General features: G+C 40.2%; 1 protein-coding gene across 3 annotated transcripts in view; it reads right to left on the reverse strand.

Annotated features, from left to right (window-relative positions):
• Mark1 (microtubule affinity regulating kinase 1) overlaps positions 1-18833 on the reverse strand; it is a 110739-nt gene that overhangs the window by 32685 nt on the left and 59221 nt on the right. For all 3 annotated transcript variants that reach the window (XM_075989397.1, XM_075989396.1, XM_075989395.1), the window contains exons 4-7: positions 12005-12053; positions 10425-10490; positions 6366-6436; positions 1246-1302 (exon numbers count right to left, since the gene is read on the reverse strand). In XM_075989397.1, the coding sequence (XP_075845512.1) occupies positions 1246-1302; positions 6366-6436; positions 10425-10490; positions 12005-12053 (243 nt within the window). The remainder of the gene's footprint in view (positions 1-1245; positions 1303-6365; positions 6437-10424; positions 10491-12004; positions 12054-18833) is intronic.

An 18833-nucleotide genomic window follows, 5' to 3' on the forward strand; every position in this document is an offset into this window, starting at 1 on the left:
ATCTAGTATATTCTGATGGGAATAACGCAATGTAAAATATGGGATGGGTAGATCCATCTTTACCATACAAAGGAGCTCATATTGGTAGAAGTATGGTATAAAGAAATAGGAAAGAATGCTTTGTCAGAGTCGGCCTCTTACAGAGAGATGGAGACATGGAAGCCTCTTGTAGGAAAGGAAACTGTATAAAAATATATCTTGCAGACATGAAAGAACTGTCTGGGTTTGAATATTGTTGTCCTTAAAGCATTGTGCCCATGTCTATTACTTTTAACTTTGTAACTTCAGGTAGCTGCCAGCTGACATCAGTGCTGCAAGAGCAGGATTACCTGGCTCGATATTTAGTTAAGCCTGCACAAATGCTGAACTCTATGTCTGGAATAAGTCTATGCAGAGGGTGGGAAGGTGTATTGGGAAGCATAAAGGGGAACAATGGGGCCTTTGTAATGATCCCGATTAGTCCTTAAAATGTGATGTATTTCTTAAAGTCAAAAATAAAAGCCAATAATAAAGCTGTTCATGTAAGCTTGGCATGAAAAACTGTTTAAGTATAAATAAAGATGGCCCGCGCTATTCAGGGCCACTTGAGTGCAATCTACTTGGTGGTCAAAAGTTTTCCTTGCGCTGGCATCCCTTCCCTGCCTCAGTACTTGACCCGAGCTAAGGCTGGACCCCGGCAGATAGAATTCTGTATTTATCTATTTAAAATATGTTAGTTAATAATCAATCAAGTCCTCTAACTTTGACATTAGACAAAGTCATGCCCATGTTTTCATGTGCTTAGTGAACACAGTGTCTTTCACAAGCTATGGTGTCACATCTATAAAGCCACCTCATCCTGTGTTTGAAATGCTGGGTAACTGAAAGAGGTGGCCCTAACTTACTATGGCAAATTTTAAGTGTGTGTGGCGATATGGATGGAGTCCAGAGAAAGACCCCAGGGTCCTTCAGTCTCACCTCTGCTTTACTCCCTAAAGACAGAACTACTCAGTGCATCTGACACTGGCAGTTTCACCTAGGCTGGCCAGTGAGCTCCCAGGCCCTGCCAGGCTCTGCCTCCAAATGCTGGAGTTATAGGCATGCACAGCCCTACCAGGTTTTTATTAAGTGCTGGGGATTTGAAAACAGGTCCTCATGTTTGCAAAGCAAGTGGTCTTATTTATAGAGCCATCTCCCCAGTCCCCAGCCCTCTTATTATTACATACTTTCATAATTAAGATTTTAATTTTAAAAGCAGCAGCTTACCTTAAGATCACGATGAACAATGCATTTTTGATGACAGTACTGTACAGCAGATACAATCTGAAATAAATATTTGGATAAAAAGTCAAAATTATTTTATGGTTAAATATCTGATTTTCAAAACTATTACTTCAATTTGATAAAATACTAACTTTGATTTAAAAATAATAGCAATTTCATGATTAGTTTAGAAAACTATGCTTATTAAAGAGATAAATGTTTTAAATGTGGAAAGTAATATTCTCTTGTGGAAACATACTCTAATTTCTTTTGGTCAACGTCCATGGAAATTCTCTATACTCATCAAATTTTTCTGTTTACATGTGCCAAAGTATGTAATTTGTAATTTAGAAGAAGGGTTCACTTCAGTGTTGAAAGAAGGCTTTGGCCCATGTAAACTAGCATTCAAGATGCTGGGTGGAGCTAACGCAAAGTGTATTTGGGAAATATATCACATTTGTTCAAGGCATATTTCCTTAATTTATCAAGAACTAATTAGTGAAGTATTTACAATATCTCATATTTTCTGCTCAAATGTAAAGAAATAGGAAAAAACTAACCCTCAAAAGAAAAAAAAACAAGATACAAGTTAATCTTACATTTGCCCTTAATTCAGCTGGACAAATTACTGTGCACTGCTTATACATTTTGCAGCTAGAGCCAGTGTATAGGACTCTGGGATAAGGGCCAGAGAGGGAAATGTCTGACAGTGTAAAGGCCTCGACTACAAAAAAGAAACAGATTATAAGCTTTTCTGTGACAAGTCTTTAAAAGAGAGAACTCACAGCTGGCAGAGAGCTAACTTGTATGTGTAATTCTATCTGGAACCTAAAAGGCTGGACATTTTCATGCAGAGTGGTGGGGTCGGTTAAAGGAGTTAGCTGTTCACAAATGCAGACAGAAACGAGACTCCCGAAAGTCTAATGGAGCAGGGAGTATGGCTGTGTTAACAGAAATGAGGGAAAAGGAACTCCACGCAGAGGGAAAGTGGCATTTCAGTGCTAGGAAATCATCCAAATGTATGTTAAAATGGTTCAGAGACAAGACATGAATTTGAAAAAAAACCAAAACCACCAACACACATGAGTAAATAATTCAATTAAATTCATTTGATTCAAGTCAGTTTATTGAGTACCTGCTATGTGCCTTTTCCTAAGGGGAGTACAAACATGAACATTACATGAGCACCACCCTTACGGGGCTGAAAGCGAGTAATATAATTCAAGGGAGACTCTCAGAAGCAGGGGTACAAAGAAGTGAGGGGTCATGAAAATGAATGATGTTCACAGAAATGCTTCTCGGAGGACATGCCTTTGGTGGAGGGTGTCCTTGAAGGACAGGAACAGTTGAGATTTTTGGTAAGAGAGAGTGGGGGTAAAGGGATGAGATAGGTTAATGGTGAGAGAATATGATATATTCATAATGCTGATGGAATCAAGCTTTGAGAGACAGATTGGTGAAAGTCCCTGGATTCCATACTGAGCAAATACTGCCTGCAGTCACTAAATGTCTGGGGCAGGATGACAATGCCTTGAGCATCTTCAGTATGAGTCCCCACGTACAGCAGAACAACAATAAACATCTGTAAGATTCTGAAGCAGCCCGCTTCAAAGTTCTAAGACTGGATTTTCACTCAGTTAAGCCTGTTGGTCGCAGGATCGATTTGCATGCTGTTTTACTGGATACACTACAGAGGTAACAGTGTTCAGGGTACCAGGCTACTTCTCTATGCTGGTAACACTGCTGTCCTTACAGGTCACATCCTGAACGACACCGTGAAGGTGTGCTACAGTGATTTGGTTACCAATTGTGACCAGAGACCATGGGCTCACACGTGATAGGACAGTCTTTATCCAAGCAGTTCACGGACATTTCTGCAATAAGAATTGTCCTTAGCTCAAAGCTTTAACAGCAGAAGCTAACATAAGAGAATGCTGCATGAAGCACATATTCTAAACAGAAAATGCCCTCTGAGCTGGTGTTCAAGAGGGACATTTAAGGTGCCACCACACTCCCCTAGCAAGACACCATGTCTGACAAGAAAGTTGTTTGGGCTTCTGACTCACCACGTGAGCCTCCACCCTGAAGCCCACATTTCATCACGCTGGCCTATAGCAGACTGTCACCTGAGAACATCCCAGGAGCAGGATGCAGAGACTTCTCTATGAGACTTCCATGTGGACCTTGAGAACAGGATTTACAAGCAGGCATGTGCAGACCTTCAGGCTCCACATGTGTTGCTGGGGGTAGCTTTGCAATGACATACATGGGTCAGGAATTCCTATTCTCTCAGTAGTAGGCTTGCTTGACCTTGGGATCAATATAATTTTGAACATAAGACTTATTTTCATTGTATGTAGATAGGTGTTTTACTATATTTATGTCAGCACGACACAAGTGTGCAATGCTCACAGAGGCCAGAAAAAGGCATGCGACCTCTGGGACTGGAGATTCAGATGGTTGTGAGCTACCATGTGGGTGCTGGGAATTGAACCAGGTCCTCTGGAAGAGCAGGAAGCACACTTCCCCATCCCCAATACTATGGTGTGTGTGTGTGTGTGTGTGTGCATGTGTGTGCATACATGTGTTTGCACACCCTCACAGCTTATGGAATGCAGAGGCATTGTGCTGGCAGTGGTGGCTAAAATGGTCTTAAACTGTGTATTGTTTTTAGCATATCAAATAGCAGAATCAAGGGCATGAATCTATATAACCTTGTTATGTCGTTCATTTTTTCAATGTTAATATAAAAAGTCATAAATAAAAGTAAAAACACATTTGGTGGGGGCCTGGGGCTAGGGCTAAAGATCTAAACCTACACTCTGTCCTGGTCCCATTGACCACAATGGTTGACTGCTTTTACAACACGAAGTTTTTTCGCCAAGTACAACTTTCTATACTTGCCATGTTTTAGAAGACAAGTTAAACCAGCAGGCTAAAAAGAAAAAGGATAAATGAGGATCATCTTTAAAATATACACAAGGATCTCAAGGGGAACACGCAGTAACAACTAGAATTTTCTTACTCATCTGCTACTAACAAGGACTGACAAGGAAGGAGATAACAGGAGTGCTTGACCAGATAGCAAGAAATTCCAACCCCAGGACAGGAAAGAATGCAATGGGAAGAGGCTCAGCACAGCCCAGGCTCTTAATGTTGCTTTCCCATTACCAGTTGTTTCCATAGCCACGGTTTATTTTGCTTTTTAAAGGCAAGGAAGCAAAACTTACTGAGCGGAGCAACAGCTCCTCTCCTGCAGCAGGGAGGAGCTTCACATCAACTGCTCTGGACCACTGCCTTCCCTGTGCACTGCTCCCGAGCACGGCATGTGCACCAAGGTGAGAGCCAGTCCTACCCTGCCCTCCCATATGGTTCCTGGGCACTGAACTCAGGCTGTCCGGCTTGGTGGCAAATGCCTTTGCTCCCTCAGCCACTTCATAGCCTCCCACCCGCTCTTATGAGCAACTAACTGTGGGGATCTACTGGAACAATAGAGATGTAGGGGACAAAGATACCACACAATGATTTTGAAAGGTCAGGCCACAAAGTGAAGCAGGTCCACTTGTGGCAAGGCCTCTCTGGTTAAAGAACTGCCCTCCATGGAAAGCTATCCTAGAGGAAGACCTCATGGACGCTTTCATTGCTCATCAGACTGATTACAGAACGGTTTGGTTTTGGTTTTTCAAGGCACTTTTTTTTTTTAAAAAAAAAAAAAACAGCCCTGGCTGTCTTTGAACTAGCTCTGTAGACCAGGCTGGCCTCGAACTCACAGAGATCTGCCTGCCTCTGCCTCTTGAGTGTTGGGATTAAAGGCAGGCGTCACCACTGCCCAATTTACAAAATGTTTTTAAATGCAGAATCAGTGTAATGATCACAGATGAGGACCTAAATTACCTTAAAATAAAAATTCTTACTTCCCTAAGGGCAAGTCTAGCATATAGCACACCACTGCAGCCTTACTTCAGTACATTTTATGGATAATTCACAATTCACTACTCATTTATATAGTAATTTATAAAGTATATTTTTTCAGCCTAGTTGTCCAACAACAGATGAATAGTTTATGAAAGCCTGGTATATATAAGAATGGAGTACTATTCAGCTTTAAAGAAAAATGTAAAAAAATGACAAAATTTGCAGTAAAATGAATGGACTTAGAATGTATAAAATTAGGTGAGGTCATACAATCTAAGAAAATCCCCCACGTTCTTCCTCATATTTGGGATCTAGCCAGTGTGTGTGTGTGTGTGTGTGTGTGTGTGTGTGTACACACGTACATACACTGGCTATAAATACTCAGCAGCATTTTCATTTTTGGTGGCAGGTAAGTACATAAAATATATCCAACAGGGAAAGTATAAAAATCCAATGTGAAGCACCACAACTTTTGTTCAGAATGGTCCCTCTAACTGTATAGAAGTTCGCTGAGCTGTATAAACTTATGGTTTAGTTAATTTTAGTATGCATTTTTTAATATGCAAGTGTTTTTGAATAAACTGTGTAAAAATAAAACTAAACATAATGCAGCTGCAAAAATTAAAAGTAAAATTCTAAGTGTGTTTTATTCTTTTAAAAACCACCTCTCTCACTCTGTCCTTCCCCCAGGAAGCTCCACTGATGCTAAGATGGAACCGTGTCTCCACCACACTTGCATTTTCCTCACATATGAAGCTAAGTAAAACTGACCACACTCCTTGAGCCTGAAATGAATTTTTAAAACCAATATATATTTAGTTATAAAAGAAAAAATAACTTCTTTACATATATGTAATACACACACAAACAAACAGACTTGATAATAATCTCTGGCCATATCAGAGGATTGGGTATTTACTTCTTTGTCTCAGTCATCTGGCCTAAGGTTTTCAGATCCCAACACTGAGTCTAACTTATGAAATGTTACCATTCATGGCCATCTCAAAATAACCATCTGCAACTACTATTTTAAAGCAAAATTCAGGGGAAATGGGTTTCTTTTCTAGGAATTTTCCATTTTTAAAAAGTGTAAGAAAGGAGAATTTTTCTTTTGAAAAATCCATGTACTCTCAAAGCTGTTTGTGATATTGCCCATTGCACACCACTAAAAACATCAACAAAACAAAGTTGAAAACCACTTTCCATACCTGCCTAAATTTTGCACGTGCCTCTTTTTCTTTCATCCTTCCGTGGGCAACTAAGTAATCAAACACTTCACCTGAATCAGAAAGGTAAAGCAGGCAATAAATATACATTGATTTTGGTTAACAATATATGCAATGCCAAGTTTTGGCCTCAGTTTTCAAGAACCACTTGGTCTACCATTTTCTGTTATGTTTATACAAGTCACAAACTAACACAGGCATAGGAAAAAATTATGTGTGGAACTGAGAACCTGTAGCAATTTATGATCTAGAAAAACTCTTAAAAAAATAACCAAGAAAATGTGTTCTCCACAAGTTACATGAAATACAGACAACTCTTTATTACCCGTTCTAGTGAAGGGAAGCCACAGGGCAGTCCAATGTCACCCTTGGCGCTGGCATTGTGGCCTCAGCTACAAAGTACTCACATGCTTTCTCTTAAGTTCCACTCCAGTCTGGTCCAACTCCATCATTCTTCTCTGTTCTATATGCCGATTAGGCCTATCACATGTCCTCACACACCCTGGCAGCTAACCACAAGCGACACAGAATCCCGTCACCCTTGTGTGCACTCTGCTGTCCCAAATGCACCTTCCTCTCCACGACAGAACACAGAGTGGGCATGCAGCAAATGTGCGCTGAACTCATTAACAAAGTAGACACTGCTGACATTTTCTATTGAACGTAAGTATCTATATTTCTACATAAGATTTAGATTTATTTCTGGTTGACAATAGTTTAGACAATTAACATTAAGTTAAAATCTTGAATTATTCCCTCAGTGTAAAGGAGAAACTTTTTCTGTGTCATTATTGGCTGCACAACACAGATAAACGTGTAGAGCAACAACTCACAGGATGGCGTCAAAGCTTACACAGCACGAACGCTACACTATACTATAGCCAAATACAGCTTCAGGCTTCAAAATCTGACCACGAGTATGTATCCTATGGAGCCTGTACTTAGTGGGTACTTAGTGCTAGGGAACATTAGCAGGACTTTGTAACCCATGGTGTTCTGCTTCTACCAGAGTCTACCTAGATTGCTGTGAAGGATACCTGAAACAATGCATACGCTTGGCACAGTGGCATACAGTACTCAATAAAGGACACTTGTATTTTAGTACACATATATATGACATATATGCAGATTAGCTCCAAAATATAAGTAAAATATTAAAAATCAAATATGTAATGGATTTATGCTGATGAAACTAACACGCCAACAATGCCAAACATGGGTACTTCATGAAGAAAGCAGGAATGGGATGAGAACAGGAGATGAACGGATGCACTAGTTGGCTCATCAGAGTAGGTGCTTCTGGGTATGTGGTAACAGCTGCTAATCCCAGTTAACCCATCAAAACGTTAACTCTAGACACATGAGGTTAGCCTGGGAAAGGTAAACATAAGCGTTCAAATGTCAAACATCTGGTTCTCCTCTAACATGTGCCCGTGAAGCTCACACGGGGATACTACAAGTCTCAGTCTTTCCCTTAGCACAGCATTGCCAATGCTGTGCTCCACCAATTACAATGTAAGCTCGAGAGCTGACTCTATCTTCGTTCACCTGCACATCCTCAGGACCTAGAAAATCACCCTATAAGCATTTATAAGTATTATTTGCATAAACAAAAGGCAGAATAAATTCTGTTAGAGGAGCCCCAACACCAACATTAACAGGCTACTTTCAATTAAAAAAACCACAGAGAGGCTTTCTAATCCTCACTGTCATTCATCAGAGTCCCTGACTGATCCCTGCAAGGGGGCAGCATCCAACTCAGATAGTCAGCAGTGTGCATATCACAGTCAATCTCAACTATACGGAGATTTCAGAGGGAAAATTCAACGTTTTATTTCCCCGACTTGCCTTGCCAGTGATAGATTTAAAATGTCAAAAAAAAAAAAAGATTTTAGAAGCACTGCCAAAGAACCATAACTATTGTTATTAGTAGAGGCATTGCTTTGTGTGACTCAAAGAATGCAGGTTTGGACTGGTTTTCATTCTCTCTGTGTGTGGTGGTTTGAACAGCTATGGCCCCCAATGGCTCATGTGTTTGAATGCTTGACCCATAGGAAGTGGCATTATTAGGAGGCGTGGCCTTGCTGGAGTGAGTGTGGCCTTGCTGGAAGAAGTGTGTCACTGGGGGTGGGTTCTGAGGACTCCTATGCTCAAGTCAAGTCTAGTGTGACAGTCTTCACTTCCTGTTGCCTGCAGATCAAGATGTAGGACTCAGCTCCTTCTCCAGCACTGTGACAGCCTGCACGCCATCATGTCCCACCCAGATGATAATGGACTGAACCTCTGAACGCCAATTAAACATTTTTCTTTATAGGCGTTGCTGTGGTCATGGTGTCTCTTCATAGCAATAGACACTCTAACTACGACAGTGTCTCTGCCCACCCCCAACACATAAATACGGAACCTATCTCTTCTACACTAGTCCACACTGCCCCTCAGGACTTTGCACCCTTCCCTCAGCACCAATGGAGAGTTGACTGTACTTGTTGTCAACCGTTGAGTCAGCTCATACATGCAGAGTTGTGGTGAGGGCCATTATAAAAGCAGAAAGGCCCCCACTAGCCTTTAGAGGCTGATCATTTCTTCTATCAAAGCATGTCTAATTCCTTTCTCTAAATTTTAGATCATTGCTATGTAGAAAATCAAACCAACAAAATAAATGAGTTTTACTGAACTAAAAGTAACAATCAGGGCCCCTACTCTGACAGGATGGATTTGTATGGAAATATAACTAAAGGACAGAAAAACAAGTCATTATGGAGCACTTACAAGTTTCACTACAGATCTGCATTTTATGCAAATCCATATGGTTTTCCAGTATGTCAGAAATCTACACTGATGGGCTGGGATGCAGCTCTATGGCTGAGCATTTGACCAGCATGAGGCCCCATGCTCAGTCTCCAGCATCACCAAAGACAAAGGGGAAAAAAAAAATCAGGAAATAAGCAAAAACCTATATTGAAATATTTTCAGGGCAAATAAACAAAACAAAACAAAAACGTTTTGAAGAAAGCAAATTTACTAAAACATTTAATTGGCAAAAACAACTTAAAAGCAATTACACATGTTTGGTATTTAAAATAAAAAGTTTAGAAATCTGAAAAGCTGTGTAAAAATGTGTTGCTAGATGCCATAGACAAAACAAGTCCTTATTCCAGTTTACATAAGACCTGCATTGCCATAAACACCCGTGGCCTTCACTAATGGAGAGGCTTTATACTACAGTCAACGTAATGTTTTCCTATCAATTAGTAAATACCTAATAAATCCACAAAATAATTCCAGTCCCTTTATTTTTCAATTGCTTAAGTTCTCTGTGCTTTTAAAGCATGTCCTTTAAGTATTGCTTTTACTTTTTCAATGACGTAACACCGTAAATGTAATCTAAGAAGTCCTAATGGAGTCGTTATTTTCAATCAAGTGCCTCTTATTTAAGAGAAAGTGAAGGAGATAAAAATGATTTTCTATTATTTAATCAACGCAAAATAAAAAAAAACCAGTCCCCTTGTGACCCTGAGACAAAGTATATGCTGTATTCTATATTACACATGGGGTCTGCACCTTCCATCAATTCAACCCTAGTTTACAGAACACATAGATCAACAGTTACTTAAATCCAAACACTCAGGGAATATCCTGGCTGAAGAGTTGTCATATGTGAGCAGCCAGTTAGATAAATATCTGATGTAGAGTAAGCTTTCACTATACATTTTATTAAATACATTCTGCACTTGGGATTTCCTGTGCTACAAATCAAATATGTTATTTTAATATTTAAATCAGCAAATTAAAACATTCAAAAGATGACAAAGCAAATTTTAAAAAGTCCCTAAGTAATTTTTAAATGAGCCAAAAGTTATTTATACTGTAGACTCATCAGGTCTTGGAAGTAAACACTGAACTTTCATTAATAGTAATTAATTAAATAATTAAAAAATCTGTTAATAAAACTATAGACTACAAACACGATGAAGGCATAAATGTTATCCTGAGCCGCCAAGCACCATGAATTCCATGGACCAAGAGCCCACTCTCTCTTACCCCCACTCGCGTATTCCATGACTAGGTAGAGCGTCTTCTCTGTTTCAATAACTTCAAACAGTTTTACTGAAAAAAGGAGAAACATAACTGTTGTGGAATATTTGTTTACACTGTCAAGATGTGTCTTTGCCAAGGTGCCTTCTGATTGGTTTAATAAAAAGTTAAATGCCAATAGTTAGGCAGAAAGAGGTTAGGTGGGACTTGCGGGGAACAGAGAGGACTCTGGGAAGAAGACACAGACAGGAAACAGGAGGTACAAGATAGAAGAAAGGTAATGCCACATGATAGAATTAATATAAACAGGTTAATTTAAGTTATAAGAGTTAGTTAGGAACAAGCCTAAGCTATAGGTCAAACCTTCATAATTAATAAGAAGTCTTCATGTTATTACTTGGGATCTGGCTGATGGGGCAGAAAAAGACTTACTACATACAACTCTATAGCTGACAGCATAAAATGGTTGTTATTTCTGCACACCTTAGGCAACTCTAAGAAGAATATCAGAATAGTCGCTAAATGGAATAATTCTAACTTTAAAACAAAAAAAGCCACTCAAGAGTTACTATTTCTGTGCAAAGAAACTATTTACACCCCACTACAAAGTGGTCTAGAGCAAACTTATGAGTTAAAACCGTTTTTTGATAAGAAAAAGCCATAACATTTTCTAGTTAGAATAAGATAATAAAAAGAGAAATCTTATGGGGTGGTGGTGGTGCACGCTTTTAATCCTAGTACTTGGAGGCAGAGGCAGGTGAAGTTCTGTGAATTTCAGGCCAGCCAAGATTACAAAGACCTTGTTTCAAAAACCTAAACAACAATAGAGAAAGAGGGAGGGCGGGCAGAAGAGGGAGAGAGAGAGAGAGAGAGATCTTAAAATCAGAAGTTTTCACAAGAGCTTAGAAAGAGAGGGTGCAGTATTAGGTTATCATGAAGTGTTAATGTTTGGTATAAAACAAATCTACATTTATGGATAATAAAACAGCTGTGGTAAGAGCAGAACTAAACTCACAGCGGAGATTATTCACCACAAATGATCACACTGATAGTTACATACAGAGAAAATCTTTAAAGATGCATGATACAATATTTTTAAAAAAGTAGATTAAAAGTAAGTTTTTTACTACTTAGAGTCAACTAATTTTATATAACATATATCTGATTAATAAGTTTATTTGTAAGGGAGGCAAAATCAAAACTTACTGAAACAATTTAATAAAATTGAAATTAATGCCTTATTTTCTTCAAAATACAAAATACTACACTAAACTCAAATATTTATTAGTAAAATATACGTAACTCTATTAATAGCTGATGACATGCAATCTCTGACTTAACAAGGAGATAGGAATCTGTGTGCATTAACCGCAATTGTACCGCAGTGCGGTGCAAGCAGGAGATGTGACAGCCACAGAGGACAGCTGCCCAGCACCACAGGACTGTGATACTGCACCAGGTGTCACCGTCCCTGAGTTTTCACTCTTCTTCTTTCTTATGGAGATCAACAGTAAAATCGTACACAGACGCCCGTCCGTGAAGGGAAACGTTTTGTCATGCACTAACCGTATGTACAGGTTTCATACCTATGTTAGGATGGTTCAGGATCTTCATTATTCGTACTTCCCGAAACAACTGTTAAGAAAAGACAAGACATACTGCTGTTTAAAGAACAGAAAACCTCAAGCAGAAGTCACCTGGAATTCCATTTTAAAATAATCCCTTGCTTACAAGACTGCCGGCTCCGGCAGAGAACCTAAGCGCAGACCTTCTTCTCAGTTCCACCTCCGTATAATGAGCCATGAGACAGCCCTCTGTACTCATTTCTGGCTTCTCACAGAACTCTGAGGAGACGAACTGGAGTGGTCTGTCTCTGGTATATGAGGTTATACAAAATGAAACATTGTCTTCAACAGCTCTGAACGTCCAGAAGCAGAGGGAAAGACTGTGGAAGTGACACTGGAGACGCTCCGTGAGGGCTAGTCACCAGAAACAAGCTTCCCTGGGTGGGGGTCTGATTCCTTAACATTACCTCCTTCAGCTGACCAAACACTTTGTGAAAGATTCAGAAGCACTTTCAAGTAGACTTGTAGAGTAGTATTAAGTGATAATAAAATAGCCAGGCACGGTGCACATGCCCATAATCCAAGAATTTAAAGGTTCAGGCAAGAAAACAATTGATGTGGGAGTGATTTCTTATTAATAAAGAAACTGCCTAGACCCATTTGATAGGCCAACCCTTAGGTAGGCGGAGTAAACAGAATGGAATGCTGGGAGAAAGAAGCTGAGTAAAGGAGTTGCCATGGTTCTCCCACTCCAGACAGACGCAGGTTAAGATCATTCCTGGTAAGCCAGTTTGTGGGCTACACAGATTAATAGAAATGGGTTAGATCAATATGTAAAAGCTAGCCAATAAGAAACTGAAACTAATGGGTCAGGCAGTGTTTAAAAGAATACAGTTTCCGTGTAATTATTTCGGGTAAAGCTAGCCGTTCAGGCGGCCGGGTGCGGGGGACTCAGCCCGCCGCTCCTACTACTACAGAGTGGCACCCAACGTGCTAATGAACTCCACGTAAAACCTGAGAGGGCTTAAAAAGGAGAGAGAGAGAGAGAGAGAGAGAGAGAGAGAGAGAGAGACAGAGAGACAGAGAGAGAGAGACAGAGAGAGAGAGAATTTACGACAGCTTTTTGCTGTTTGTGGGTTGCGCGCCGCAAAGAAATTGTCCTGACTCAGCAGCAGGAAAAAACTGGCTGTTTTAAAATGCCGGCTTTCTGGGCTGTGCCGCCATTGCGATCTCTGTCTGGCCCCTGTGGGAGACAGAGCTTTTGAATGGAGCATTTGGAGTAAAGCTCTATGGCTTGGTTGATGGCAATGTGGACTGCTGTGTGCCTGGAACTGTGTGTGGCTCAGGGGCACCAAATGGCTCTGAGGCAGGAGCTGCTCAGCTCCGCCATGCTGAACTGTGCTGGTCTCCGGTAGGAACTACCGTAATTACCATAAAAACAGCGCAGTTAAGGTTTCGACTGGGCAGGAAACAGGCTGTACCTTATTACCGTATTACCTGTACATGGTGCAACTTAAGTTTTTAAGAACTGCTTAACATTTTAAGAAATGCTCCTGGATAGTAAAAAAATGTTACAGATTCACAATAAAACAGATTCAGACATAAAAGACCATACTGTTGGATGAATGTACGTAGGCTTGAGAGAGAGAAGAAAAAGAATATAGAGAATAAAGTTAATGGTTTAAAAAAAAAGGTAAAGTCTTTAAAGAGACAGAGTACAGATAGTTAAGAGATTAAAAGAAATAAAGAAAAATAAGCCATGTAAAAATGGAAAATTCACAGAGAGTCTGGATTATGTACATTGTGCTTTCTTTAAAATTTTTGACTCTAAAGGAGCTAAGTACAGAGAGACATTTCATTACATGGGCTGCCAAGCTAAACCAGAATGGATATAAGGGTATTACGATTTCAAAATTTGGGTCTAAGAATATGATGCTTTGGAGAGGGTCTTCTTTTGTTTTCACAGAGGACCAGACCCTGTGGATTTCTTCTATTACAATTTGGTATGATAGACCACGCCCTCCTGAAAGGTTGTTGTGAACATCTTCAAAAAATTGCTTCGCTCAACTGCCAACTGAGATGAAACTAGCACACAGGTTATACCACGAAAGACCTAATTAACGACGCCCCCATTCAGCAGGAAACAGTTTGGAGAGAAAAAACTGCGCCCATATTCCCAAAAATTGTTTATAAATGTTCTTTTACATTTAAAGGGGGATATGATATAGGTATGAATAATTTGCATTGGTATGGATTTTAAGGTCAATTTTGTTATATGTATATGTATTTTTGATCTTGAATAAGGTGTGATTGTGTAGTTCATTTTTAAAATGTAATGTATAATTAGGAAATATAGGTTGTTGATGGATAATCATAAATAATAGTCAAGTTTGTAGTCATGTTACTTAGATTTTCTAGATATATAGAGATATATTTCAGATAGGCATTCTTCATATCTCTCAAAGGCTACAGAATATGGCATTTAAAATATTTTAATAACTTAGGACTTTTCATGACAATGAGACATGTCTGCTCCTGGCGGCACCAATCTACTTCAAGAGGAAGATGGGCATCGAAGAGGATCCTTATGGAGTTTGATAGCCATTTGGGCAAGAAACTGCTCTTGCCTGGACTGTTGCATAAAATGGACACAGAGAACCCGCAGAGAGAGGACTGCTAAACTTGCCTAAAGGTGAGACGGTCTTTTGGGGTTCATGAAAGAGTCTGCGAGACATTCTGCAGGACACAGCAGATAGTGACTGAACTGTCTTTGAAATTGCCTGCTTCATGGAAATGTCTGCTGGATACTATGGGCCTGAAGGCTGAAGATGGATGCCCCAATGGTACAGAGGAACTTTGGGTGACTGTACAGGCAGCGAGATGTCTCTGTCATTTTCTTGTTTACTTAGGTAATATTATATCCTTCTGGAGTCTTTGATGGAGTTGAAGAATGGATAGGTAGTTACAGTTTTCCATTGTTATGATAAAATAGATATAAATATTGTAACTGTGATTCTTGCTTAATAACTTTTTGCTATATGTAATTTTACTATGTTAAAGTTAAAGCCTTTCTTTTTTGTTTAAACAGAAAAAGGGGAAATGATGTGGGAGTGATTTCTTATTAATAAAGAAACTGCCTAGACCCATTTGATAGGCCAACCCTTAGGTAGGCGGAGTAAACAGAATGGAATGCTGGGAGAAAGAAGCTGAGTAAAGGAGTTGCCATGGTTCTCCCACTCCAGACAGACGCAGGTTAAGATCATTCCTGGTAAGCCAGTTTGTGGGCTACACAGATTAATAGAAATGGGTTAGATCAATATGTAAAAGCTAGCCAATAAGAAACTGAAACTAATGGGTCAGGCAGTGTTTAAAAGAATACAGTTTCCGTGTAATTATTTCGGGTAAAGCTAGCCGTTCAGGCGGCCGGGTGCGGGGGACTCAGCCCGCCGCTCCTACTACTACAAACAATGAGTTCAAGATACGCCTGGCTATATAGTGAGTCTGTTTTGAGATATGGGAAAGGATGAAGATAAGAGGAGGACTTTTTAAAGATTCATTTATTTTTAAGTTCAAGGCTAGCCTGGTCTACAGAGCAAGTTCCAAGACAGCCAGAGCTATAGAGAAACCTTGTCTTGAAAAAAAAAAGATTTATTTATTTTTATTTTATATGTTTTGCTGCATGCATGCATGTGCACCACATTGTACAGTGCCTACGAAGGCCATAAGAGGGCATCAGATCCTCTGGAGCTAGAGTTACAGATGGTTGTAAACCCTGTGTGGGTGCTGGGAACCCAAATTCTCTGGAAGAGCAGCCAGTGCTCTTAACCTCTGAGCCAACTCTCTAGCCCCCAAAGGAGGACTATTAAATATGTTAAATATAACAAAATAATATGAATGTTAAATTTTCTTGCCCCTTAACTTTAAAAATCTATCTGGACCAATTTTCAAAAGTTTGATTTGTCAAGCAGTGACATGGCTACAGAGGGTGCTGTATAGAGCTTGCTGTCAATCTTGACGAAGAGGTTAATATTCAGTACCCACATGGTAGAAGGGAGAACACACTCCTACAGACTGTCCTGACTTCCACATACACACCATGGCACACATGCATACACATATGAATAAGTAAAATGCTTTTAAAAATCATGAAATATAAAAAAGAGCACGACTCGGTATCTTCTTCTTTATATTGGCTGCATAAATGTCAGAGCCAAAAACAAAATCAAGAATTTGTTCAAGAGCTGGGCGGTGGTGGCGCACGTCTTTAATCCCAGCACTAGGGAGGGCAGAGGCAGGCGGATCTCTGTGAGTTCGAGGCCAGCCTGGTCTACAAGAGCTAGTTCCGGGACAGGCACCAAAGCTACAGAGAAACCCTGTCTCGAAAAACCAAAAAAAAAAAAAAAAAAAGAATTTGTTCAAGAAAATAGAAGAACCAAGACTTGGCAACATTAGAAAAAAAAAACCTGTGAAGACATGTTTTGTCAGAATAAAACCTAAAATCAGTGTAACCACAAGCAATGTTTCCTTTTTTATTTAAAAGATTTATTTATTATGTATACAACATTCCTTCCATGTATGCTTGCATGCCAGAAGAGGGCACCAGATCTCATTATAGATGGTTGTGAGCCACCATGTGGTTGCTGGGAATTGAACTCAGGACCTTTGGAAGAGCAGTCAGTGCTCTTAACCTCTGAGCCATCTCTCCAGCCCCAAGCAATGTTTCTTAATGATCTATTAACAGTCTAAGAGAGCATGAAAAGATACTCGGCATAATTAGTCACGAGGGAATCAAATTACAGTGAGGACGCCTGATGCTCATTAGGATGACCCATGTCGTACAGATCAGGACAAGACAGAGCAAACCTGAAGACAGCATTGGATGGAGAGAGCTTAGGTCCCTGTGGCACTGCTAATGGCTGTGCCAGATGAGAAGATACCATGGAAAATGATACAGTCCCGTGGGAAACAATATTGCAAAGTTAAAAAGAATCACCAAATGATCTATAGACTGCACATCTGAGAGGGCTGAAAGTGAGGGTTCAGATGAGTGGATAACAAAATGTGGTAACAGACGGAAAGTCCACCACACAACACGGATGAGCCTTGAGCGGATGACAGCAAACAGAACAAACTAGTTACAACAGCCCAACCGCTGCAGGGCTACGACTCACGACAGAGAGACAGCTCAGTTCATGAGCATATACTGAGCAGTGCTGCCCCAAGCTGCGCATGGGCACAGAGCTTCAGTTAAGGGATTTGTAAATTGCTCTGGAGGTGGACAACAATGTAACGACAGTTGTTGACACCCAACAGCAAAATGGTAAATGTTAGCTGTTTTTTTTTTTTTTTTTTTTTTTTTGAGACAGGGTCTCACTGTCCTGGACCAGCTTGGCCTTGAACTCACAGAGATCCTCTCAAATGCTGGGATTAAAGGCGCATACCACCACACCTGGCTGTAAATGTTAAGTTTGTGGCCACATCACATATTAACAAAATGAAATACAATAAAAATACATTCTAGGGCTGGAGAGATGGCTCAGAGATTAAGTGCACTGACTTCTGTTGTTCCAGAGGACCCAGGGTTCATGTCCCAGCACCCACATGGCAGCTCACAACTATTTGTAACTTAAGATCTGACACCTCACACAGACATACATGCAGGTAAAATACCAATGCAAATGAAATAAAAGTGGATAAATTATTTAAAAAATAGATTCTAACTGAAAACCTACTAATGTTTAGATGTTACAAAAAAAGCTTTTCCTAGATATCTTGAATAATTTCTATGCAAGGTCAAAGAAGTATGTAAGCCTTGGTGTTGTGTGTGTATGTGTGTGTACACATGCACACACGCGCGCACGCACACACACACTCATTCGGCACATCTTAAGAAGTCTGTAATATAAACTTTACATTTAACAATTAAAAATTACAAGTAAGTAAATAGGCTAAAAGGCAAGTTCTGTATGTTCAAGACCGCCTTGCCCGACTGAAGTATGTTTTTGAAGTCAGACCTCTCTGTGACCTTCAACACACTTAAGATCCCACAGCTCCTGTCTCTGGCTGCTCAGTTTTCTGCCAAGCCCTCTTCCTGGGTCTTGAGCTCTCAGCCCCTCCTCCTGGCACTCGATGTGCTCTTCCTTGAGCGCTTTATTACGCTTCAAGTATCACCAGTCTGCTGCTGACTCTTAACTCATTCAGAACAATGGTTTTTATCCCAAGTGCAGGGCTAAGTAATTTCATTTGGTTGTCGCACAGGAATCCAAGCCCAACACAGAGCAGTACACATCACAGACATCTCCCAACGCCTTCAGCATGTGTGAGCAAGGAAGGCCACCTCTCAGGACAGCCTCATCTCAGGACACTCCTGCTTCCAGCCGGACTTCCTCGGTGTCCAGCATTTCTCCGCTTCCTGGAACTGCCAGGTCCCATCGCGATCAGCACCACAACAAGCTTTCTGAATGGAATCCACTTTCTCTCACTTTTTTGTTACTGAAGGACATACAATAAACTTATTAAAGTAAAATTTTAAGTTTCATTTTTTTTCAAGTCAGCACTCACTGTCTTCAGAGTACCCGCTAGTGTGACAGTTCACGCCAAACAACATGATCATGGGACCAGGATCTCTTTCCGGCCCTGCATGCTACTGTCTGAAAAGTCTTAGGTCTTGTCCATCATCATAAAAGTGGATGTCGAGAGGCAGGCACTGCAGGAGAGGGCCTTGGAATCTGTCCAACACAATTACATTTTACATAAACCGATGAGTCATGTATTTGTAATAAAATAACGTGGGCAATTTGAAAATACCAGATGTAAGTTGCTAATGAAACTGCAAGTGTGGGTTAAGTAG

Source organism: Microtus pennsylvanicus, chromosome 10 (genome assembly GCF_037038515.1).
Source record: "Microtus pennsylvanicus isolate mMicPen1 chromosome 10, mMicPen1.hap1, whole genome shotgun sequence".
NCBI classification, from domain to species: Eukaryota; Metazoa; Chordata; class Mammalia; order Rodentia; family Cricetidae; genus Microtus; species Microtus pennsylvanicus.